The 25,989-nt window shown below is 45.6% G+C and overlaps 1 protein-coding gene across 1 annotated transcript in view; it reads right to left on the bottom strand.

Annotated features, from left to right (window-relative positions):
• LOC120034941 (hedgehog-interacting protein-like) overlaps positions 1-25,989 on the bottom strand; it is a 44,455-nt gene that overhangs the window by 5,317 nt on the left and 13,149 nt on the right. The window contains exons 5-11 of the mRNA XM_038981655.1: positions 18,128-18,279; positions 15,177-15,350; positions 14,279-14,422; positions 13,049-13,170; positions 9,285-9,408; positions 8,323-8,459; positions 4,852-4,933 (exon numbers count right to left, since the gene is read on the bottom strand). Coding sequence (XP_038837583.1) covers positions 4,852-4,933; positions 8,323-8,459; positions 9,285-9,408; positions 13,049-13,170; positions 14,279-14,422; positions 15,177-15,350; positions 18,128-18,279 — 935 coding nt within the window. The remainder of the gene's footprint in view (positions 1-4,851; positions 4,934-8,322; positions 8,460-9,284; positions 9,409-13,048; positions 13,171-14,278; positions 14,423-15,176; positions 15,351-18,127; positions 18,280-25,989) is intronic.

The raw sequence follows: 25,989 nt of genomic DNA, 5'->3' as shown, positions 1-25,989 counted from the left end.
GTAGTTAAAACTGAGAGAAGGAGGGACAGAAAGAGAGAGGGTGGGAGAGTGATGGAGTTGGGAGAAAGAGACCAGGGTGAGAGAGAGAGAAAAGGGGGACAGCTAGTCCCTGGAGGATTGGGGTACAACACTGTTAATAGTGTCAGGCGGGCAGGGGTCAGCCACGGCTATTGCCCCTCATCAGTTTGTATTAGTGCCATGGGTGGCCATGGTCCCGGGTGAAAACAACACCTGCCGGAGCGCCACTTGACAAAGGCAGCTGGGTCAACAGGCACTGTGGGAATGTAGAAACTCGACGAGGACACTTGCATAAAACACAGACTGATGAAGACTGATAAATTAAAGGAGGGCCGCTTATTAGTTTGAGTGTCCACGGGGCTGGTCCCAATGATTTATATATACACTAGATGACTGATAGGGGGCGCTGTTTTGAAGCCCCCTGAGCCTCCATCTTGGCACTCCCTCACGTTGTATTTTTTTTGGGAAGCTTTAGAAATGCATTTATTAATGTCTACATTCGTTTTTGCCACATTCATTCTATTACAGACACCTTAATGCATAATCTTAAATTATATTATGTGAGCTAAACATAAAAATTTAAAATTTAAAAATATATAAAAACATTTTCCTTAAAGTATATATATTTTTTATTACTAATGTTACTGTCCCCGCTACAACAAAAAAATACTTCAATACATGTAATTTTGACCTTAAAACATTTAATTGAAATACTGTAGAATTCCATTAATTCCTATGGAGGACTGCTCCTCCTGGGGGGAGTGCCAATATGGCCGACCGGTGGCTTCAAAAACCTCTCAATGGCCAATACATATCATCAGCCATCTAGGGTTTGTATACATTATTGGCTGGTTTCCAACACTCTTAGAAAAAAGGGTTCCAAAGGGGTTCTTCGGCTGTCCCCATAGGAGAACTCTTTTTGGTTACATGTAGAAACATGTAAGGTTTATTTTAGAATCCTCTGTGTTCTACCTGGAACCATACAGCGTTCTTCAAACGGTTCTCAAATGTGGACTGCCGAAGAACCCTTTTAGATTCTAGATAGCTTCTTTTTTTCAAAGTGTAGTCCTAGTGGCAGAATGGAGGAGGGAGGCGAGGTGGTGGTGGGGGGGAGGGATGTATGGAGCTCTGCTTGGCTCAGCTGCCTCCCTTCCCACCTCCCCCTTTGTTCCAGAACAGGAGACATCAGCCAGGGACCATATGCTGAGCCTGTTCCCTGATCAGCTCCCTCTTATTCACAACACAGCCCTCTTTATAATATCTCACCGCCTCAAAAGTCACCCCAGATTAAATCATACAGCTGATTGATATAGGGGATGCTATTAGTGAGGGATACTCTAGCGACTATCAGATTTATTTCACTTAAAGCTTTGATAGTGATGGGTGGCTGGTAGCCTGGGAGTTGGTGGGGAGGGTTTTGGGATGGAATGTGTTGGGGCTATGTGCTGGGGCTTGCTTGATTGGCATGAGGTGTATGTGAGAAAAAAGCCCTGGAGTGGTGTACATTGTGCCTCCCAACAATGGCTAAATCAAACGGCCCAGTGTGAGTCCTTTGGCTGTTTTGTCATCCGGCTCCATTGTTTGGGGGCTTCTTTGTGGTTTCATCCCTTGTTTTAATTGTGTCAGAAATGTACTGTGTATTGTAGGAGCCAGGGCCATTCAGTAGAGCTGTGGAGCAGCTTTGTCAAGGGCAGGACCACAGTAGTGCAGCAGCAAGATTTAGGAGGGACATCTGAATAAAAGAGCTGGCTTTTTTAGCCAGAATATATGGAGCTGGGAGCTATCGTACCACACACACTGAACACACACACACACCTCCCTGCTCCTTCTCCCCAGTACTTCCTGTAATTTGTGACTTCCATAGTGACTTCATAAAGGAGGTCCCAGAGCCCTATTCTATGTCCACTGGGTCTTCTCAACCTCTTTACTCAACACAATTCAATCAGAGGACTGCACCTGACTCAACTAAACCCTAAATTGTGTGAAAAGTATATCATGACACAGGAGAACCATTTCCTCCCTCTTTGGATAAAAGCCTGTTTAGGTGGAAAGACAACTGCTTTTATTACCGTTATCAGCAGGAGTTCTTACTGTTTCAACTGTCTCTCTACGAAAATGATTTCTCCCCCCATTCAGGTTCCAGATGGAATCGTGAGGACTGGATAGAATTTGGTTTTGAATAAAACGTGGTTCTGTCCCTTCCCTTCTTATACGCGATAAACAACCTGGCAGTTACATACTGTACAGCTTTACAATGTGGCCAGTGACATCCCCCACATAACCAACCCACCCAAAACCTGGAGGCGGTGTGTGTTTGTGTCTCTCCTCTCTCAAGGAATAAATCCTCCTCCTCCTCTGCTTCTAAATGGATGTTAGCACCAGAAATAAATAAAAGTCTCTCTCTCTCTCTCCCATGGGGACCTCTGACTGCGTGTGGCAGGGCAATTGAGATAAGACATATTCAATGAAGCATTGCATGTCTCAATCAGACATTATACTGATCTAATTATAGAAAGAGGGGAAAAGGAAAACATTAAAAACAGAGCTGAAACCCGTTGAAGCCTTGGGGAAGACGGCATATCGTGTGTGTGTGTGTGAGTGTGATGCATATGGACTAGGTTTGAATCCTGGGCAAGGCCGCAAGGTATTTTTAAACAGCTCTGTCTCCTTCCACAGTAGAGCCAGTAAACAATGCCACATGATCCTACTCTGCCTTGCCTCTGTGTTGTATATTTAGAAATGAAATCTCACTCAGTACAGAATTTCCACGACAGTGTCCACATGGGACAGAGACAACGTATAATGATGTTACTGAGACGCATGGTGGCCTATTTATTATTGGACGGTACCCGACTGACAAACAAATACCTACAAATGAAGTCAGCGCGCTGCCGTGACGTGTGTTTACCCCAAAACATTGCAGAGGGGTTTAGGTGATTTTCCTCTTTCACTCCCCTCCCCAGCCTTCTACCTCCTAAAGCCCCCCTCCTCTTCCCCAAACATACATGTAATGAAAACACCATGTGGGTGGATGTTGTGGGACCCCCGGACCACCACAGGCTCGCCTCTCAGAAATACAAGTCTTCTGTGAAGGAGGAGGGTGAGGGGGCGCCAGGTACCCCAGAAGGGGTAGAGGAGGACGGGTGGCCCACCAGACGTGATAACGCAGCAAGGTCAGAAACGTTAGCTGCCCCCTTCCCTCCCCCTCTCCATCCTCCCTGTAATGAGATACTAATAGCGAAGTGAGTGTGTGTGTGTGTGTGTGTGTGTGTGTGTGTGTGTGTGTGTGTGTGTGTGTGTGTGTGTGTGTGTGTGTGTGTGTGCGTGCGTGCGTGTGCGTGTGTAGAAGCTGGACTCCCAGCACCACACAGGCCACTATACAGACTAAACAAGCCCAAAATATGGGTGGAAAGAATTGTTGTTTGGGAAAAATGTGTCCATGCCAAAAAACATAACTAAAACGTTGAGCGGGGCAGCAAGGGGCCGGAGAAACATCTGTGGCGTAATTAATTGTGACTTGGTTGGTATTGTCATCACCTTAGCAATAATTAGCCAGGGATCTGTTTCTATTGTCCCACACACGCAAGCGCACACACACACACACACACACACACGCACACACACACACACACACACTCCAATAAAGTGAAATGGACTTAAGGAAACATTATTCTATCGCCTTCCTAGACTTAACTCCCACTGTAAGCCCAGTGAAATGTTTTTAGATGCTCCACATGCCTCCCTGCCAACTTCACTTAAGCTGAAGAACCTACATGAGGATCTCTAGCTCTCCATTCCAGCTGAAAAGGGGGACTGGATGATTTCTGGGTGGCTGAGGGTGGAAAGACACAGCTTGAAGAGCGATTGGTTTGAATTAGAACGTGAGAGGATCTGGTTGTGTTCCATGTCATTTCTCATAATTCAGACTATATATCAGTGACATTCAAGGCCTACACATGTCTCAGATGTTGGCTACGGTGGAGGGGGACTTCATACACCCCATATACGTGTGTATGGTGTGCTGGGAGAAATGTTTTTCACATGTACTAGGGTTGACGCAAACATCATTTGTTAAAGATTCATGATTATCGAAAATATTGAATAGAGTAAAACACATGGTAAAATGTTTAGCACGCATACAACAATGATTAACAGGCAACCATCTCCTCTAGTAATATTTATCACCAGAAACTCCAGCACATTATCAGCTGTGTGCGACCTGGATTGTTGGGACGCAGCGGGGCACATTTTTGGGACACAGCATCCCTTCATTAAAACCCAAACCACCAGATATTCCAGTCACATGTAACAAATCTCTCCCTACGACTATGAGGAAAACATTACCACTCGTCGACAGGTGCCCTCCGTTCTCTCCAGGAGTGTATAAGCAGCCCTGTCAAACGCTACGAAAATACCCAGCGAGCCACGTGTGCTCGCTTTCTCTCTCTCTCCTCGCTCTCTCTCCCCTCTCCTCACTATCCTCTCTCTCTTTCTTCTCTCCTATCTTCCCTCTCTCTCTCTAACAGGGCCCGCTGGTAGTGCTGGTGTTAGAAACGGTATGCTTACTCTCCAATTACCCCGCTGAGATTTGTGTTGGCCCGGGGAACCGGCCGTTGTGTGATGATTTGTTTAAGGGGATAAGAGCCCTGGTGTGTGCGTGCGTGTGTGTGATGTATTGGAGAGGTGTAGAAAACAAGGGATGGAGGGAGGTATGACATTCCCTCTCCCTGTGAAGTTGTGATCCTGCACTACCACTATATCTGCTATGTGTAGGTATATGGGCAGGCCACAGACACACATGCACACACACACAAAGAAAGTTGTGTTCTTTACCTTTTAGGGTCCACTAGCTTGTAGAGCTTCCCACTGTGTGACTGTGCCATGCTTTTACTGGTGGCCAGGATGTACACTTCACCTGGGGGTGAGGAGAAGAGGGGTTACATGGGAAATGTAGTCCAGGCATCAGCCCTATCTAGAGAGAGCAAATAAGAGAAGAGGAGATAAAGTGAGAGAGGGAGAGAGGGAGAGAAGAGAGAGAGCGAGAGAGAGAGAGAGCGAGAGAGAGAGAGAGAGAGAGAGCGAGAGAGAGAAAAAAAAGGGCAACCAGTTAAGAAGCCCTGTTGCCACAAGAAAAGGGCAACCTGTGAAGACCAGCATTGTAAATACAACCCATATATTTATGTTTATTTATTTTCCCTTTTGTACTTTATCTATTTGCACATAATTTGATATTTGTAATGTCTTTATTATTTTGGAACTTTTGTGAGTGTAATATTTACTGTTAATTTGTATTGTTTATTTCACTTTTGTTTATTATCTAGTTCACTTGCTTTGGCAATGTTAACATACAGTTGAAGTCGGAAGTTTACATACACCTTAGCCAAATACATTTAAATCAGTTTTTATAATTCCTGACATTTAATCCTAGTCAAAATTCCCTGTCTTAGGTCAGTTAGGATCACCACTTTATTTTAAGAATGTGAAATGTCAGAATAATAGTAGAGATAACTATATATTTCAGCTTTTATTTCTTTCATCACATTCCCAGTGGATCAGAAGTTTACATACACTCAATTAGTATTTGGTAGCATTGCCTTTAAATTGTTTGACTTGGGTCAAACGTTTCGGGTAGCCTTCCACAAGCTTCCCACAATAGGTGGGGTGAATTTTGGCCCATTCCTCCTGACAAAGCTGATTTAACTTAGTCAGGTTTGTAGGCCTCCTTGGTCGCACACGCTTTTTCAGGTCTGTCCACAATTTTTCTATAGGATTGAGGTCAGGGCTTTGTTGTCCTTAAGCCATTTTGCCAGAACTTTGGAAGTATGCTTGGGGTCATTGTCCATTTGGAAGACCCATTTGCAACCAAGCTTTAACTTCATGACTGATGTCTTGAGATGTTGCTTCAATATATCCACATCATTTTCCTCCATCATGATGCCATCTATTTTGTGAAGTGCACCAGTCCCTCCTGCAGCAAAGCACCCCCACAACATGATGCTGCCACCCCCGTGCTTCACAGTTTGGATGGTGTTCTTCGGCTTGCAAGCCTCCCCCTTTTTCCTCCAAACATAACGATGGTCATTATGGCCAAACAGTTCTATTTTTGTTTCATCAGACCAGAGGATATTTATCCAAAAAGTACAATCTTTGTCCCCATGTGCAGTTGCAAACCGCAGTCTGGCTTTTTTATGTCGGTTTTGGAGCAGTGGCTTCTTCCTTGCTTAGCGGCCTTTCAGGTTATGTCGATATAGGACTTGTTGTACTGTGGATATAGATACTGCTGTACCTGTTTCCTCCAGCATCTTCACAAGGTCCTTTGGTGTTGTTCTGGGATTGATTTGCACTTTTTGCACCAAAGTACATTAATCTCTAGGAGACAGAACGTGTCTCCTTCCTGAGCGGTATGATGGCTGCGTGGTCCCATGGTGTTTATACTTGCGTACTATTGTTTGTACAGATGAACGTCGTACCTTCAGGCATTTGGAAATTGCTCCCAAGGATGAACCAGACTTGTGGAGGTCCACAATTTTTTTTCTGAGGTCTTGGCTGATTTCTTTTGATTTTCCCATGATGGCAAGCAAAGAGGCACTGAGTTTGAAGGTAGGCCTTGAAATATATCCACAGGTACACCTCCAATTGACTCAAATAATGTCAATTAGACTATCAGAAGCTTCTAAAGCCATGACATCATTTTCTGTAATTTTCCAAGCTGTTTAAAGGCACAGTCAACTTAGTGTATGTAAACTTCTGACCCACTGGAATTGTGATACAGTGAATTATAAGTGAAATAATCTGTCTGTAAACAATTGTTGGAAAAATTACTTGTGTCATGCACAAAGTAGATGTCCTAACCGACTTGCCAAAACTATAGTTTGTTAACAAGAAATTTGTGGAGTGGTTGAAAAACAAGTTTTAATGACTCCAATATAAGTGTATGCAAACTTTCAAATTCAACTGTATGTTTCCCATGCCAATAGACCCCTTAATTAAAATGATATTGAAATTGAGAGAGAAACAGAGAGAAAATAAGGGAAGAGGTCCCTGCAGTGCTGCACTTGCCATGGGACTTGTGAGAGAGTGAGTATCACGGGACAACTGAATACTCCTGACTGGAACCAGGCGAGTCATTTAATGAGGAGCAAGCCCACAACACGGCTCCATAAGAGGACAAATTGTAAACATGTGTCAATGGGGCCCTGTTGTGGGAAGCCAGCCCAGCTCAGCACAGCCCTCCACCATTCCCCTACCCCCGTACCATTTACAAATCATGAACAAAAGCAAAAATCTTCAACTAACACCACGCCAAGATACTGGCAAGTCCCATGGTTAACCCTGTGTGCCCGTTGTATGCCAATATGGATAATTAGTTTTCTGCAAAACATGAGCTCACAGTGAGTTCGTTTGTCAAACGGGGATACAATGAATTGGGTTCAGTGGGTTTGTTGATGTAGCGAACCTCACCTAAGATGGTATGACTGGCAGGCTGGTAAACAATAACACAGATCAGAAACATTCATCACCAGGTGGCCAACTACATGCCATATCAGTAGGCTCTTTGAGGCCTGGTGCTATCGTATGGAAATGACCATATAATCCTTCAGGAAGCAGGGAGACTTTAATATCCTGCTGCTGGAACGTGCCATGGAGGAAAGGTGACACGGCGGGAAGGGATGGAGGTATTAGTTCCCCTCACACAGCGTGTGTGACCTCTGTTGGTTTTCTGGTCCAATATCATGAATATCACTCGAATAACGGCTTGAATTTCAGACTCCGCGGACATTTTTCCCCTCACTTCCTAATCTCGGAAAATCAATTGGAGCAGTCTTGTTTCTCAACCCAACCGAGTGGAAACATGTTGAACATTGACATCGCACTCCAGGGATGTACTATGTAAATACATGTACCATTGTTCCATATACAATGCCCCAATGATTCTGAACTAGAGTTTTCCACAGTTTTGACATCTGTCATTGGGTGTAAACACGCATTTCAGGAAGGCTTGACACTCTGCAATCTATCTTCTGCATCCAGACCCTTTGTTGACAAAAGCTTTCACTCATAACATCAGCTCAGATGTAGAGAGACACCCAGAAACACACAGAAATTGACATATAATAATGTGGCTATACATGTAGGGGCCAGTCTTTAGACTAGAGAGAGTTGGGCTGGATCCCAAATGGCACCCTATTCCCTATTTAGTGCACTACTTTCAACAAGGCCCATAGTGCTCTGGTCAAAAAGTACTGCACTATATTGGGAATAGGGTGCCATTTGGGAAACAGCCTTTGTGCTGGTTCTACTGACCTAGTTGGTCCTCTCCAAAGCCCAGGATATGTCCCACCAGAGCGGAGCCACAGGAGCTGCTGGTCCCCAGACACAGAGCTTTCTCCTGCCACTGGTCCCTCGCCGCCGCTGAGCCCTTCTGGAGGATCCGCAGGTTCCTGAAACGCACACATACGCACACACACGAGCACACACAAAAGCACAGCGCAACATCAGTACACTGTTACAGTAATGCTAGCATTAAGCACAGGTCAGGGGTCAGCAAAAACGGCACATTGTTTCCTTCCAGGTCACAGCACAACAGTCTTGTGTTTCAGTGCCTTAGTGTGCATGAAGTCTTCTGGTTTCTAAATAAACATGATGCCAAAATCCTCCTCGCCCTTTCACAACAACGTGCCCCTCAAAAACTGAAATGAGACTAAGTAGCTGCGAGTCATTTTTCCAAACACATTGCCATGATGTCTCAATAGCGTACTTCCTTCAGCGTCTTTATTTCCTTTGTTTATTCAAGAGGCGAGGTTTGACTTCAGCAAGAGAGGAAGATTAATTATCAACCAATGAAACGTGTGAACAACACGAGGCCGTAGCCAAACGGATCAACCAACCGGGGCAGGAAATCACGTCTCCATTTACAGTGAATGAGCCTGAGCAGTAGTAGTGTCAGTAATGTGATAGTAATGTTTTCCCCCCAACGTGGATGGAACACTGGGTTTATGTTGGCACGGTGACCATGGACAGAATCAGGGGATGGACGTCAATTGGCATAGTGTTTACCTCAGAGTTACGTTCACCATAGCAAAGTTGGCTTACTGAACACAGCTGTTTGTGTTTGTTCAATTCAAAGTCAATGAACACTAGAACCGTTTGAGAATGTTCCAAATGAGAAAACAATGACGTTTGATTCAAACTAGCTACACATTTAATCTAGATCATTTGACGATAAATAAAAACCCTGTTATAATATTTACAACTTATAAGCTTACCCGTTCTTGTCTCCGAACACATAGCTCCCGTAGAGCCTTCTGGACTGACAGCCTCTGTAGATGAACCCTCCCACAGGTGCTGCTCCTCCACTGGTCGCCAGGTCAATGATGGACGCCTCGTTCTCTACAGAAACACACAGATACACAGGCCTCAGATCAGTATTATTAAGATGGACACCTCGTTTTCTACAGAAACACACAGATACACAGGCCTCAGATCAGTATCATTAAGATGGACGCCTCGTTCTCTACAGAAACACACAGATACACAGGCCTCAGATCAGTATCATTAAGATGGACACCTCGTTCTCCACAGAAATACACAGGTACAGGCCTCCGATCAGTATCATTAAGATGGACGCCTCGTTCTCTACATAAACACACAGGTACAGGCCTCAGATCAGTATCATTAAGATGGACGCCTCGTTCTCTACATAAACACACAGGTACAGGCCTCAGATCAGTATCATTAAGATGGATGCCTCGTTCTCTACATAAACACACAGGTACAGGCCTCAGATCAGTATCATTAAGATGGACGCCTCGTTCTCTACATAAACACAGATATACAGGCCTCAGATCAGTATCATTAAGATGGACGCCTCGTTCTCTACATAAACACAGATATACAGGCCTCAGATCAGTATCATTAAGATGGACGCCTCGTTCTCTACATAAACACAGATATACAGGCCTCAGATCAGTATCATTAAGATGGACGCCTCGTTCTCTACATAAACACAGATATACAGGCCTCAGATCAGTGTAATTAAGATGGACGCCTCGTTCTCTACATAAACACAGATATACAGGCCTCAGATCAGTATCATTAAGATGGATGCCTCGTTCTCTACATAAACACACAGGTACAGGCCTCAGATCAGTATCATTAAGATGGACGCCTCGTTCTCTACATAAACACAGATATACAGGTCTCAGATCAGTATCATTACAGAGGTTGTGCCCCAAATGGCACCCTATTGTCTTTAAAGTGCACTATTCTTTTAACCAAGGCCCATAGAGCTCTGGTCAAAAGTAGTGCCCTGTACATATAGTGCACTATACACAGTATATAGTGCCATATGACACTTGTAGATCTCTACAAGCTCCAAAAAACGAATTCAGAATGATTGTGGTATTTTAAGTCAATTTGTGTATCCCTCCCAAAAAAAATTCTTTTTGGAACATATAGCATTTGTCAAAAGTTATTATTTTCAGCCTAAGATAGCTGTCATTTGACAGCTTGACCAAAATATGACTAGCTACATCTTAGATATTACACTCATATAATATGGGCGTTGCAGGGAGTTTACCTCTGTTCTAAAAAAGTTCCTAATGGGTTCTGTGGCTGTTCCCTTAGGAGAACCCTTTTCGATTCCAGGTAGAACCCCATCTTGGGGTTTTACAAAGGGTGCTTCTATGAGGACAGCCGAAAAATCATTTTTGGTTCTAGATAGCACCTTTTTTTCTAAGAGTGTACAATAGTATTCTCTGTGGTGGCAAACATGGCACCATGCCTTCACTCTGCACCTGGAGCTGCCATGGTCAGACCCTAGCATAATGACTGTGACTCCCTGAGACCTGGAGCTGCCATGGTCAGACCCTAGCATAATGACTGTGACTCCCTGAGACCTGGAGCTGCCATGGTCAGACCCTAGCCTAATGACTGTAACTCCCTGAGACCTGGAGCTGCCATGGTCAGACACTAGCCTAATGACTGTGACTCCCTGAGACCTGGAGCTGCCATGGTCAGACCCTAGCCTAATGACTGTGACTCCCTGAGACCTGGAGCTGCCATGGTCAGACCCTAGCCTAATGACTGTGACTCCCTGAGACCTGGAGCTGCCATGGTCAGACCCTAGCCTAATGACTGTGACTCCCTGAGACCTGGAGCTGCCATGGTCAGACCCTAGCCTAATGACTGTGACTCCCTGAGACCTGGAGCTGCCATGGTCAGACCCTAGCCTAATGACTGTGACTCCCTGAGACCTGGAGCTGCCATGGTCAGACCCTAGCCTAATGACTGTGACTCCCTGAGACCTGGAGCTGCCATGGTCAGACCCTAGCCTAATGACTGTGACTCCCTGAGACCTGGAGCTGCCATGGTCAGACCCTAGCCTAATGACTGTGACTCCCTGAGACCTGGAGCTGCCATGGTCAGACACTAGCCTAATGACTGTGACTCCCTGAGACCTGGAGCTGCCATGGTCAGACACTAGCCTAATGACTGTGACTCCCTGAGACCTGGAGCTGCCATGGTCAGACCCTAGCCTAATGACTGTGACTCCCTGAGACCTGGAGCTGCCATGGTCAGACCCTAGCCTAATGACTGTGACTCCCTGAGACCTGGAGCTGCCATGGTCAGACCCTAGCCTAATGACTGTGACTCCCTGAGACCTGGGTGTGATTTATGCTCACTCTAATGAGTCCTGTTTTCTCTGTTGGTGTAGGAAGAGAAAAGGAGGTCCATGTTTACTGCCATCTGTCACGAGTCCATTAGTACGTAGTGGAGGGTGGTTTCAATTACTGTGACTGAGGCCTTGCCTTGTTAAAAACAACTTTGCTAAACTGGATTAAAATGTAATGTCGATGTAGGGCTTTAAACGCCACAATACCTCTTCATTAACGTTGAAACTGAACGTATTAAGTGATGGTTGAACTAAATAGCACAGGAGGTTGATGATGGAGTTTTAGTGTATTTTTGGGACAACATGAATGTAAATCGTTATGTAGTCATTATGGGAATAATGGACATTATGATGTGAGGAGTTCTCACCCCTATTAGGGTGTAATCAGAAAGGTAATGAACTCCACCTCCATCATGGCAATAGTATAATCGGGGCCGGGGTCTGGGGTAATTTGGCCCAATCAGTGATCGTCCTGGGTGAGAGGTGGCCAATGGAATGGGTGGGGGCTTTAAACTAGGCTGAGGGGCTGGGTGGGGGTTAGGGGGGGTTGTTTTGTGGGTGGCTGAAATAGCACTCATTGTGTGGTTATTAGAATCAAACAAACAGCTCTACATGATTCAACCAAACATAAGCACTAATTTCTTCATTGTGTTAGAAAGAGTGTTCTGGTGTCGATTATGCTCTTTTGACGTGCACCAAGGAGAATATGAACCCCAGGTCCTCATGGCTCTGTTTAGTGCGCTTTCAACTATACTAACACATCATCAAGATATTCATCGTGGCTGACAACTATAAATCCTAGTCATGGGCACAAACTCACATTCCCCTGGCAACGATATGCGAGGACGAATCGTTTGTGGATCACAATAACTTCTGATATTTTTTTTTTTACTCAGATACACTGTGTACTGAACAAGTTGGAGGCTGACCAAATACCGCATTCTCACAATAGGAAAGAATCCAGTTGTATTCCAAAAAAACAGACATCGTTTTTCTCGTGCAGAACACACAGTAAAATGAAAGGTTATCCAAAAAGGTAATTTGTGAGGAATTCCATCAGATTCTTCCACACGTTCCCAAGGTGAGAGAGGACATGAAATGAGACTGTAAGGCAGACAGAGCTATTTTCATAACAAGCAACATTAATGTCCCATTGATGTATTCCAGACAGACCCCTAAAGGGCACTCTCAGGCTCCTAAAGGTCCCAAATGGCAGCTTGTCCGCTATAAAGTGCACTCCTTTTAACCAGGGCTCATGCACTCTGCTCAGAAGTAGTGCACTATATAGGGAAGAGGGTGCCATTTGGGACACATCCTCAGTGTTGTTAGGGAAAACCATTAGAAGAAGGAACTCACCGTAGTCTTTCCCCTTAGTGATCGCCAGTATTCTCCCTGCTGACGCGTTCCTACCGCTGGCGTCCGTGCACAGGATCAAGAGACTCCCGTTGTTATCCGTATGATGCCGGTCCACGGCACACCTGGGGAAAGACGGGAATGAACGGATAAACATTGGAACGTCATGACACTGTCCATCTGCGATGATGTGTCACTCCCTGAGTATCAACGATCACCTTGGGGTGGTTGTGCCACATGATAAAACAGTGGCATGCGGGGTACTGTAAATCAATAGCTGCATATCTCACACACCCAGCTACAACTCAGTAAGATTGATGAACACGTTCTAATGAAGCTCATAGCCTAGTCCAGTCAATCCATGATCAACCTTTTACCATGTGAAGACACAGAACAACCGGATCACGGAGTGATCTGATCATGTCCACGGTTGAGAAGATACACACCAGAAAGGAATAGGTGCAACAGTCACTCACAGTTAACTGTCACTCACAATTAACTGTCACTCACAATTAAAAACGACATACTATATACTAATATTAATATATGAGAAGATACACACCACATTGTGAAGTATTGGGGAGATTCTCTGGGTGGGTACAGATATCAGGTATGTGAAGTATTGGGGGGATTCTCTGGGTGGGTACAGATATCAGGTATGTGAAGTATTGGGGGGATTCTCTGGGTGGGTACAGATATCAGGTATGTGAAGTATTGGGGGGATTCTCTGGGTGGGTACAGGTATCAGGTGTGAGAAGTATTGGGGGGATTCTCTTGGTGGGTACAGGTATCAGGTATGTGAAGTATTGGTGGCATTCTCTAGGTGGGTACAGGTATCAGGTGTGAGAAGTATTGGGGAATTCTCTAGGTGGGTACAGGTATCAGGGCTGTGAAGTATTGGGGGGATTCTCTGGGTGGGTACAGATATCAGGTATGTGAAGTATTGAGGGGATTCTCTTGGTGGGTACAGGTATCAGGTATGTGAAGTATTGGTGGGATTCTCTGGGTGGGTACAGGTATCAGGTATGTGAAGTATTGGGGGGATTCTCTGGGTGGGTACATGTATCAGCTGTGTGAAGTATTGGTGGGATTCTCTAGGTGGGTACAGGTATCAGGTGTGAGAAGTATTGGGGGGATTCTCTAGGTGGGTACAGGTATCAGGTGTGTGAAGTATTGGTGGGATTCTCTTGGTGGGTACAGGTATCAGGTATGGCCATGGAACATTTCACTCACCTGCCTGGGTCATGCAGTCCGTGGGCAAATATTTCTGGTGGCTGGTTGGTGCTGTTGAAGTAGGGGTTGTTCCTGGGTATGGAGTAGGGAGCCGTGCAGCAGTCTGTGTCCACGTCCACCCTCAACACAGACCCTGTGAAATCACTGCAGACAGCACACACAAGAAAGGACAACTGGTTAGGTGGAGGTGGAAAAACTGTAGCTACTATCTTGGTTTACTGCTACCATATTGCTTCATCTTGCCAAATGTTAGAAGACTTACTGTCCTTTAAGTTTTTGGGAAATGGCCTACAGTGGCCTAAAAAATACCAGCAGAAAGATGTCCATAGAAAGATGTCCATAGAAAGATTCCCATAGAAAGATAACCATAGAAAGATAACCATAGAAAGATAACCATAGAAAGATGCGAATAGAAAGATGGCCATAGAAAGATACCCATAGAAAGATAACCATAGAAAGATGGCCATAGAAAGATACCCATAGAAAGATACCCATAGAAAGATAACCATAGAAAGATGGCCATAGAAAGATAACCATAGAAAGATGGCCATAGAAAGATAACCATAGAAAGATGCGAATAGAAAGATGGCCATAGAAAGATGCGAATAGAAAGATGGCCATAGAAAGATACCCATAGAAAGATAACCATAGAAAGATGGCCATAGAAAGATTCCCATAGAAAGATAACCATAGAAAGATGGCCATAGAAAGATTCCCATAGAAAGATACCCATAGCAATATGGCCATAGAAAGATACCCATAGAAAGATACCCATAGAAAGATACCCATAGAAAGATACACATACTAAAGATTCTGACAGAATGATCCCCCACAGACTAATCCCCAAATAGCCTACACATTGCCCTTGACCTTTGACCCCCTGACCCCTGGGTCTCACCTGAGGCCGTCCATCTCCTCCATGTCGTCCAGGGTGATCATGCCATCTCCCAGGACGATGTGCAGCAGGCCGTCAGGGCCGAACAGCAGCTGTCCTCCCAGGTGCTTCCTGTGCAGCTCTGCCACTTCTATCAGCATCCGCGTGGTCCTACTGTCCACCAAGTTCGGGTTTTTCCTGATCAACAAAATTAAATCGAAAAGTGTTCGATCAAATGCATTGTTTTTTATGTCTATGAGAGGAACCTAGAGTGTATCGTTTTATATCTCTATGAGAGGAACCTAGAGTGTATTGTTTTATATCTCTATGAGAGGAACCTAGAGTGTATCGTTTTATATCTCTATGAGAGGAACCTAGAGTGTATTGTTTTATATCTCTATGAGAGGAACCTAGAGTGTATTGTTTCATATCTCTATGAGAGGAACCTAGAGTGTATTGTTTCATATCTCTATGAGAGGAACCTAGAGTGTATTGTTTCATATCTCTATGAGAGGAACCTAGAGTGTATTGTTTCATATCTCTATGAGAGGAACCTAGAGTGTATTGTTTTATATCTCTATGAGGAACCTAGAGTGTATTGTTTCATATCTCTATGAGAGGAACCTAGAGTGTATTGTTTTATATCTCTATGAGAGGAACCTAGAGTGTATTGTGTTATATCTCTATGAGAGGAACCTAGAGTGTATTGTTTTATATCTCTATGAGAGGAACCTAGAGTGTATTGTGTTATATCTCTATGAGAGGAACCTAGAGGGTATTGTGTTATATCTCTATGAGAGGAACCTAGAGTGTATTGTTTTATATCTCTATGAGAGGAACCTAGAGTGTATTGTTTTATATCTCTATGAGAGGAACCTAGAGTGTATTGTTTTATATCTCTATGAGAGGAACCTAGAGTGTATTGTTTTATATCTCTATGAGAGGAACCTAGAGTGTATTGTTTTATATCTCTATGAGAGGAACCTAGAAGGTATTGTGTTATATCTCTATGAGAGGAACCTAGAGTGTATTGTTTCATATCTCTATGAGGAACCTAGAGTGTATTGTTTTATATCTCTATGAGAGGAACCTAGAGGGTATTGTGTTATATCTCTATGAGAGGAACCTAGAGGGTATTGTGTTATATCTCTATGAGAGGAACCTAACAGTGTATTGTCAGAGGCTGGCGTGACGCTTCAATACATTCCATACCAAGGGTGGACAGTCTTAGGGGTCATAGTGTGTGCATGCTTTTTCTCCAACCCAGCCCTAACACACCCCTGCATTAACCAAAATGAGCCCTAAACATATGTTGACACTATTGGGGCCTACTACACGTATTGAGACCAAAGGTAAAGAACGTTTGAGACCTATATTTAAAGGATGTCCTGATTAAACAGAGAGGTGCTCATGTAATGTCTGGATGGAAAAAGAGCAATTATGTACGTGAGTAAGATGATACCACTGCAGGAGAAAATGCTGACATGTAAAAACAAGCTAACTCACCGACAACACGCCAACGAGAAGAGTGTTTAATGAGCTTGTTGTCTGGAGACATTGGGTTTTAGATTTGACGCTTCATTAAAGCTCAGAGTTAGGACGTTATTACGATGTTGGGGTGAATCTCAACTCAAAGCTGTAACTCAAACCCATAAAGTGATGACTTTCCAAGTCCAGAGAAAAGATTTGGCTTCATATTAACAGCCACAAAAGGTTTAATGACGTGTTATTTTGGGCAGGGTATTTAGACAGAGAGTTTCTTATTATTTTCCTTCAGGGTCGTTGCTCTGCCAGGAAGAGATTGACTATCTCACACTGAGTGACATACAAATACCAACGCCATGGCTCCTCCTCAAAACGCCAGCACCTCCAAGATTATAACAGTTTGAAAAATGAAGTCTTTAAACCGTGCCATACAACAGTGATTATGATAATAAAAACGTAATACTTTAACTAGTATAGTTACGAGAAGTTTGTTTTGTTAATCACGGCTTGTTGTGCAACGGAGCTCTGGTATATCACCAGCAGAGCCACAAACATCTACAGTTGTCATTAGCAGCTTTGTAGAATTATACGCCGCCATTACAGTTTTCAATAAAAGCAAAAGCTGTCGCCGTCAGAAAACACGTTTCACGTGAGAGACTTGACTTGGCAGCGAGCCGACACGGGCTGCATTCAAAACTCACTAGAAAATAAACATTTCCTGTTCATCAACTGTACTTTATACTAGTGATGCGGGAAAAAATTGTTGTGTTACATATCGGGATATTATTTTTGACGATATATCGTATTGTTTTGACAATATTGCAATATTATTTGTGCGCTAGTTGGCTGTACCTGCTCCAAAACTCCAGGATTTTTCCCTCATAGCTTGTTCTCCATGTTCTTTTGAAATAAGGAGCCAATATGTTGTCAGCACTTTTATTTCCATGACTGATCAAAACAGGTTTTCTCATGGCTCTCTATTGTCCCTCTGCAGCATACATATTGTGAGCAATATGTTTGGAACATCGAATAACATTGCAATACAATTACAGTACGAATCGCAATACATATAGAATCGTGAGAATCGCAATAAATACCATATCGGCACCTAAGTATCATGATAATATCGTATCGTGAGGTCCCTGGCAATTCCCAGCCCTACTTTATACCTACAAACATTTATCTCGGGAATATCGACACTGAAATCCATCTTATTTAGGCTTTGCTTGTTTCTGCATCGTCATTGGTTGAACCATGTGTGGTCAATGAATGTATCTAGAGGGTGGTTTGGTTTGGTTTCTCCCATTTTACCTGGAGACAGTGACCGCAGGACATAGATGTCAATTCAACGTTTATTCAACTTTGGTTCAATGTAATTTCACAGATTTTACCTTGAGACGGTGTACTCGACCACATGCAGGACGTTTCTGTATTATCAGTGGTTGAACCGTAAATGGTAAATGTTTGGCATGGGTTTCTCCACTAGTTACCTGGAGACGGTGTACTCGACCACGCGCAGAATGTGGTCGTGCGGTCCGATGGCCCAGCGCTCCTGGTTGGTGGTGTAGGAGACGTACAGCTTGCCGTTCTTCTTGTAATTGGGGTGGAATGTGAGACCTAGCAGACCCCTTTCATCTCCTGCCTGCAGTCAGAGGACAAACACAAAGGACCAACAAGTTAATTATCTGCCTACTTTTTCTTTCTTTCTTTCTTTCCTTCCTTCTTTCCTTCCTTCCTTCTTTCTTTCTTTCTTTCTTTCTTTCTTTCTTTCTTTCTTTCTTTCTTTCTTTCTTTCTTTCTTTCTTTCTTTCTTTCTTTCTGCTGCTTGTGCTGTAGTAACTAAAGTCAAAGCCAACCCACAGCCACAACATTGTCTCTTTCTCTACTTTTCTCACTATATTTCCTTCTTTCTCTCTGTCTCCTTCCATCTTGGTCTCTGTAGATACCCAGTGCCCACCCCTCCCAACCAAATCCCCCTCTTCTGTCCTCCCCACATACCGTACCTCCACTACCGCCCTCATTGACTACTGCATTACAAACCATTATAAAACATTTGACTCCAGCCAGTGCTCCCCCTCGATCCCCCTCCAGCCCACCCCACCCCAGCCCAGCCCTCTCTCTCTCTCTCTCGCCAGCTTGTCCTCGGGGCCCCTGCGACGCCCAGGCCATCCCGGCGGCCTCCATTGTCCGGTGATTTGTGTGTGTAATCTTTGGGGGATATCCGTGAATGCTATGCTGAGTGGCTGAAAGAATTTATTAGCTCACTCGTAGTTCATAGACAACAAAAAAGTGCAGAGTCCTTCAGTCCCCCCCGTCCCCCCCCCGCACCATGCAAAATTTGAGGATAGAGATGGAGGGGGGAAGAGAAAGAGAACCTAAACAAGGACAGGGCTGCCAGCACCCAGTGTCTTGGCAACATGTTTAGAAACCATCTAAATTGCTTGTGTAATACGTAAACCTTTGTCTCACCCCGGAGGCAGCTACATCAGTCACAACTCTGGTGGTCCTCCCATCATAGTTAGCTGTAATAAGCAGCTATAGCGTTTCAGTCCCTAGGCAATGCAATCAGGTCTTTGTGTTTCTCTCTCTCCCTCTCTTAACAAAAGAATGAACAGAATGCCAGGCTTAGGTGTTAACAATGTTTAAAACGTGCCCCCTTACATTTTTGGCCGTATGTTGTTGTCCCCCCCTCTCCAAAACAGCTCAAGCCCCATTCCTCCCTCAATAACAGAAGCATTGATGCTGGCTGGCGTGGATGCAAAAAAATCGACCTCAAAACCCCCTAGAATGGCTACCTCACTGAAGGAGGCGAACCAGCAGCGGCATCAACATCAGTCAGAATCAAAGCCGATCTGCCTGCGTCAACCTCTTGGAATTCCCTCTCAAAATATTTAAAAAGGAATTTAGGCAAAGAGAGCGAGGAGGTCTGGCCTTTGTGTTAGTCCTACAGTGTGGAGGCATTAGCAGAGGTGTAGCCCCGGGTCACAGGCCAAGCAACACAGATCATAAATTGGTTCAAGTGTACTGGATCCCCCAGAAACTGTTTGGACGGCGAAGGGCAGAACCCAGTCAAACATTCCAATGGAATGTGATGTCCGTGTCGGCAGCCCTGTTCCGTACGAGCTAGGCCTACAGTGATCCGACACCGGGGTCCTTTCAATACCGCCGTTAAGATAAAAAAAATGCGAACGTTGACGAATAAATAAGAGTTCCTCTCGACGAGAATTTATGAGAACTACTCCATGTAAATTCCGTGTTGCTCAAAATAACAGGATTTATGTGGGGTTGGTAGTGAGTCCAATAAACTGCACATTGACAGTAATGAGTGGGAGATGATTCTAGTTTGCCACAGACAACCATTCCCGTCCCTCACCTTAAAATTATTGACCCATATGTCAGATTTGGGATGCAGTGACCCGAATTCCCCACATAAACACTGGGAAGGAGCGGGTCAAGACAAGAATTCCAAAAGGAAGGAGCCGTTTGATCTTCAGCTAAAAGACCACTAAAACACAGCAGCGGTAAACGAAATATGAAAAATATTGAAATATTAGCTCTCTCGCTAATGACTGCTTGTCATAACCAGAAGGCATACGGACGGCAGCAGAGCTAACACCAGGTCATAAGAAACAAACACTTGGAAACTAGGACTGAGTTCCAAATGGCACCCTATTCCCTACATAGCGCACTACTTTTGGCCCAAGCTCTATAGGGAACAGGGTGCCATTTGGGACACAGCCCGATTCAATCTTAACTCCTGATTAGGAGAAGAGAAAAAATACCTTGGCAGATGGATCGCTATCAAATTACTGCCAAAGCTACAGCAGACATATTGTTGACAACGTAAGTAGGCAGCTCTGCTCCAAGTGATAGACAAAAGAGCTCATTTGAAGTGTTCGTGTGTTGAGTATTAGTTCCAGTTAAAATATAAACAAAGTGAGGTTTCACTATCTTCCAGCTCTACTGTGCGGGGTTATTTAGAGGAGAGGTACTGGGTGTACTGCAGTGGAGGCTGGTGGGAGGAGCTATAGGAGGACGGGCTCATTGTAATGGCTGGAATGGAATCAATGGAACGGAGTCAAACGGGGTTTCTATATGTTTGATCTGTTTGATACTGTTCCATTAATTCCTTTCCAGCCAGTACAATGAGCCCATCCTCCTATAGCTCCTCCCACTAGCTTCCTACGGGTCCTCTGACCACCCCCTTTTGTGGTCATGGGAGAACAAAGCCTCGTAGCGGGGGGGGGGGGACAATGGCCATTGATGATGTCATCGTAACACCTCTGTCAGGCCCACCACAAATCACTTCAACGCCTTGACTTGAAAACAAGCTTCCCTCCTTTTCTCCTTAAACTGCTCTTCTCCTTCTCTCTCCTTTTTTTACGACCACCATCATTCTTCCTCCCAGTGTGGTAGTGGGTTCTGGTGGAATCTCACGGGGCTGTGCCTGTCTGTCTGTCTGTCTGTCTGTTGATGCTCCACCAACACCTGCCTCCAGATTCACAGCGTAGGCCGGACTTTATTCTTCCGTTTTTGGCCGTTTTTTTGGTGTCAAGAGCCAGGCGAGGCAGAGTTGTAGTTCTCACCAGAACATCAGCAGCATTCCATAGAGCTGTGGAACGGGAGCCGGAGCAGGGAGCGGAACATAGTGAGTGGCTACCGTTTCCAATCCCGCCAGGCAGCTGCCTTTCTGTTCCATGATGCATGGTTTGGCTCCCTGCATTGTTAGCCCAGCGCCTTTTGATCCTCATTGGCTCTGGCAATCCCCACAAAAATACATTCCACCACGAGGAGAGCTGATTGGAGAAAAACAATGCAGTCCCTTTTACCTCAAAGGCAATCTGAAATTTTCACACTCATTCAGCCCCCCACCTCCCCCTGGTTACTCCAGCACAATGAAACCAGGGAGCCAAGTCAAATCCCCCCCCCCTCCACCTGTTAACACACATTAATCCTATGACAAGGTCGGAGCTTAGACCAGAGATCACTCAGTCTCATAACGAAGGGAGAGAGAAGAAAAAACTAAAGAGACCAAACCACCCAGCCCAATCAGATTGGATGCAAAACCACTTTTATAATGGAGGAGGCAGCCAGGCAATTTCCTGTATCACACGACACGTCGGCCAACAGAGTAATGTTTTGGGTCTACGACTCCATCTTGATAAACTACGACTTTCACTGAACTTTCTCTTGACGTATTCCAGCGTATGTTCCTCTTCCCATTACATAAATAGGATAATAGTAAGATTAACATTGCTGCCCCCCCTCCTTCAGCTTCAGCGCTTCAGTTCTCAGAGGGAGTCAACAGTAGGAGTAAGAGCTAATCTATCATCCGCAGGGCACTTATCTCAGACAGTCTGAGAGGAACCTCTACTCTCTCTGGCTGAGTTAGCCTGACAGTCTGAGAGGAACCTCTGCTCTCTCTGGTTGAGTTAGCCTGACAGTCTGAGAGGAACCTCTACTCTCTCTGGTTGAGTTAGCCTGACAGTCTGAGAGGAACCTCTACTCTCTCTGGCTGAGTTAGCCTGACAGTCTGAGAGGAACCTCTACTCTCTCTGGTTGAGTTAGCCTGACAGTCTGAGAGGAACCTCTACTCTCTCTGGTTGAGTTAGCCTGACAGTCTGAGAGGAACCTCTACTCTCTCTGGTTGAGTTAGCCTGACAGTCTGAGAGGAACCTCTACTCTCTCTGGTTGAGTTAGCCTGACAGTCTGAGAGGAACCTCTACTCTCTCTGGCTGAGTTAGCCTGACAGTCTGAGAGGAACCTCTACTCTCTCTGGTTGAGTTAGCCTGACAGTCTGAGAGGAACCTCTACTCTCTCTGGCTGAGTTAGCCTGACAGTCTGAGAGGAACCTCTACTCTCTCTGGTTGAGTTAGCCTGACAGTCTGAGAGGAACCTCTACTCTCTCTGGCTGAGTTAGCCTGACAGTCTGAGAGGAACCTCTACTCTCTCTGGCTGAGTTAGCCTGACTGTCTGAGAGGAACCTCTGCTCTCTCTGGCTGAGTTAGCCTGACAGTCTGAGAGGAACCTCTACTCTCTCTGGTTGAGTTAGCCTGACAGTCTGAGAGGAACCTCTACTCTCTCTGGCTGAGTTAGCCTGACAGTCTGAGAGGAACCTCTACTCTCTCTGGCTGAGTTAGCCTGACAGTCTGAGAGGAACCTCTACTCTCTCTGGCTGAGTTAGCCTGACAGTCTGAGAGGAACCTCTACTCTCTCTGGCTGAGTTAGCCTGACAGTCTGAGAGGAACCTCTACTCTCTCTGGCTGAGTTAGCCTGACAGTCTGAGAGGAACCTCTACTCTCTCTGGCTGAGTTAGCCTGACAGTCTGAGAGGAACCTCTGCTCTCTCTGGTTGAGTTAGCCTGACAGTCTGAGAGGAACCTCTACTCTCTCTGGCTGAGTTAGCCTGACAGTCTGAGAGGAACCTCTACTCTCTCTGGCTGAGTTAGCCCAACAGCTGTAGATGCAGTGTGACAGAGCACAAGAACACAGCATGAGATATTTGTCTCACAGTGAATATATTTTATTGCGCGTCCGCGCCCCTAGCCCTGTCACACAGGCTAACACACTTCAATAAGAGTGTTAGGCGAACCCACACTGCTCAAAGCAGATGTCTTCATTCCAAACCGCTTTCGCCCCATTGCCTTTGCAGCTGGCTGATGTAAGCAACCAACAACGGCGTCGCTCTATTTGCACATAGGCAATGTGTCACCATGAATGAAATCAAAGCCAGCATATTGTCAGCCTCCGCTGGATACAGGGAGATTAAGTATGGATGTTGGGCTGCGTTCTCTCTCGTTCAACAGCATCTGGAAGTGGTTCCCGCTTGAAACAGAAAACCCAAAACAAGTTAACTGTCTGAGCACCTCAGTTAACGCGCCGTGATGGCTTCATAGTCAGCATGACACTATCAGGTGTTGGTACTGAGCTGAGACGTGCTGGACACGCCGTGTGGTACAGTTGGTAGTGACGAGTCGTAAAGACAACAGCGCCCTGATCAGGACTGTGCCACACGGTTTCGCACCGTGCACGCCGAGCCGCCTTCACCACATCTGAGCCACAGCCTGGCAGTGGTGGCGTAAGCCTCCGTTTAATCACCAAGCAGCTGGGAAACATAATCAGTCAATCAGTTGTTAGAGATGAGAGTATCTGATCCAATGGGCTTGGAGGATGGTGACTGTGACACCTCCGGGACAGATGGACAGAAACAATGTCAAACAGGGCAAGTTTGAGAGAGGACTCTGTGTGAGAGGACTCTGTGAGAGAGGACTCTGTGAGAGAGGACTCTGTGTGAGAGGACTCTGTGAGAGAGGACTCTGTGAGAGAGGACTCTGTGAGAGAGGACTCTGTGAGAGAGGACTCTGTGAGAGAGGACTCTGTGAGAGAGGACTCTGTGTGTGGGAGAAGGGGTGACAGGGAATGACGGAATTAGCAGGCTTCCTACCGGGAAGAGGACGCCAGCAAGTGCGTTACACACACACAATCAAGTAATGACAGGAGGGGAAGGGGAGATTGGGTGTCAGGGAACACCCACGGTGCAATGAAGAGAGGAGAAGGAGACCCTCCCTTGCTCCCTCCCTCCGGCAGCATTGTGTCTGAGAGGGTCATCTTAATTGTCACGGGAGGGGGATCGGCCGGGCCGGCAGAAGGAACCACAGAACATTACAATCAAAGCATGTGGCAGCTAGGGGAGCCAGGGCAATGATAAACCCTTATCTTCCCCTCTCAGTGAGTCTCACTCCAGCCCCCCTTTCTCATCTCCCACTTCCCCTGAGGCTCCTGGGTGTTCTATCTGTATAGAGGGAACTATGTCCTGTTGATGCAGTGAGTAAACACCTCAGCCCCCCCATGGTAGCCCCCTCTGGAAGCCCCCCCTAGTAGCCCCCCTGGTCCCCTGGTGCTGGGGGCCCCGTGCGGCCAGAGTCTTGTAGCAGCCAACATCACAGAATAGGACTCTGGGGGGCCTACCGGCCGGCCTGCCGGTTCTCTAGCCACTCTCTAATTGTCATAATGATTGTTTTATCCGCTAGCAGTTAGGTTTAATGATGATAAGACAGCAGGAGGGTCGTCCTTGGCTCCCTGTGGGCCTGTTTGCATGTCCATTCGCTGGGGTCCGCTTCACTCCCTGTAATCTCCGCTGTCCTCTTTCTAAAGGAACGGTGGGAGGCATGCGTGATAGATAAACTTCCTGTCCAAAAAGTGTGCCCCCTCCTCCTCCTCTTCCCCATTTCCCTATCTCTGGACACTATCAGTTCACTCTCAAATTCAAAACCTACAGCTGTCGCCTTGGATACGGATAAACATCATCGGGGGCCATATGTATTAAGAGTTGCCTTTTAGCTCACATAATGACTTTGATTACATGGACAGGGGGAAAGATGATCCCAGATCAGTACTCCTTCTCTGAGACAGCTCTTGATGTAACTGTCAGTGAGCAGGGCTGGGGTCAGTTCCATTTCAATTCCAGTCAATTCAGAAAAGAAAAAACTAATTACAATTCCATTTCCAAATGTTCTTCATTGAAAAGCGTTGAAGAGAATTGGAATGTCATTGTACTTCCTGAATTGTCTAGAATTTAAATGGAATTGACCCCAATCCTGTCTGTGACACATAGCTAACAGTCAGTCTCCATGCAAAGTTATGTGGTAAGAGCTACGATAGCATTAACAGGTCCTAGCAGGTGAGAAATTGAAACTGAACCTGAAATGACATGGTAAATTATAGGCCATTTCAAAAGCTTAACAATCCTACACGGCTATAAAGATGATGTTTCCAACTACTGGACCTGACGCTGCATGTCTATGGTGCACACTACTGAGGTTGAAATGATGCCTACATAGAATACCGCTCCACTACACCGATCCTCTCCCCGGCTTCCAAGACGACGTCGATGAAAAAAAAGACGACTTCCTATTCAAATGTTGCCCAGAGGCTCTGCCAACACAAAGCTACGGAGGAGCAGGCGGGCTGGCGGGCGGTGATGATTGTATTTCTTCTTGATTCGCTCTCGTGGGTGTGCTGCTCCTCTTCTCTCTTCTCCCTCTTCTCTCGGAGAAGGTTCCAAACCAAACGGCAGTATAACATATCTTTCAGGGGGAGGCCAGCCAACCCGAGCCCCAGCTCCAGGCCCCTCTCTCCTCTTCTCCTCCCCTGTTCTCTGGAAGTTAGATTTCCATGATGATGTGGGAGGTCAGAGCAGACCAGACTGAGTGAGTAAATGTCAGATAGGTGCTAATTCTTTTCAGAAGTACCAGACATGCCAATGGTTTCCTGTCTCGAGGAAACTGCAGCGGAGAGGGACGGGTGACGAGTACTTCTCGTGTGTTTGTGCACTGTGAACACAGTTCATCTCC

Source organism: Salvelinus namaycush, chromosome 42 (genome assembly GCF_016432855.1).
Source record: "Salvelinus namaycush isolate Seneca chromosome 42, SaNama_1.0, whole genome shotgun sequence".
NCBI lineage: Eukaryota > Metazoa > Chordata > Actinopteri > Salmoniformes > Salmonidae > Salvelinus > Salvelinus namaycush.
This window is presented reverse-complemented; position numbering and strand designations above follow the sequence as displayed.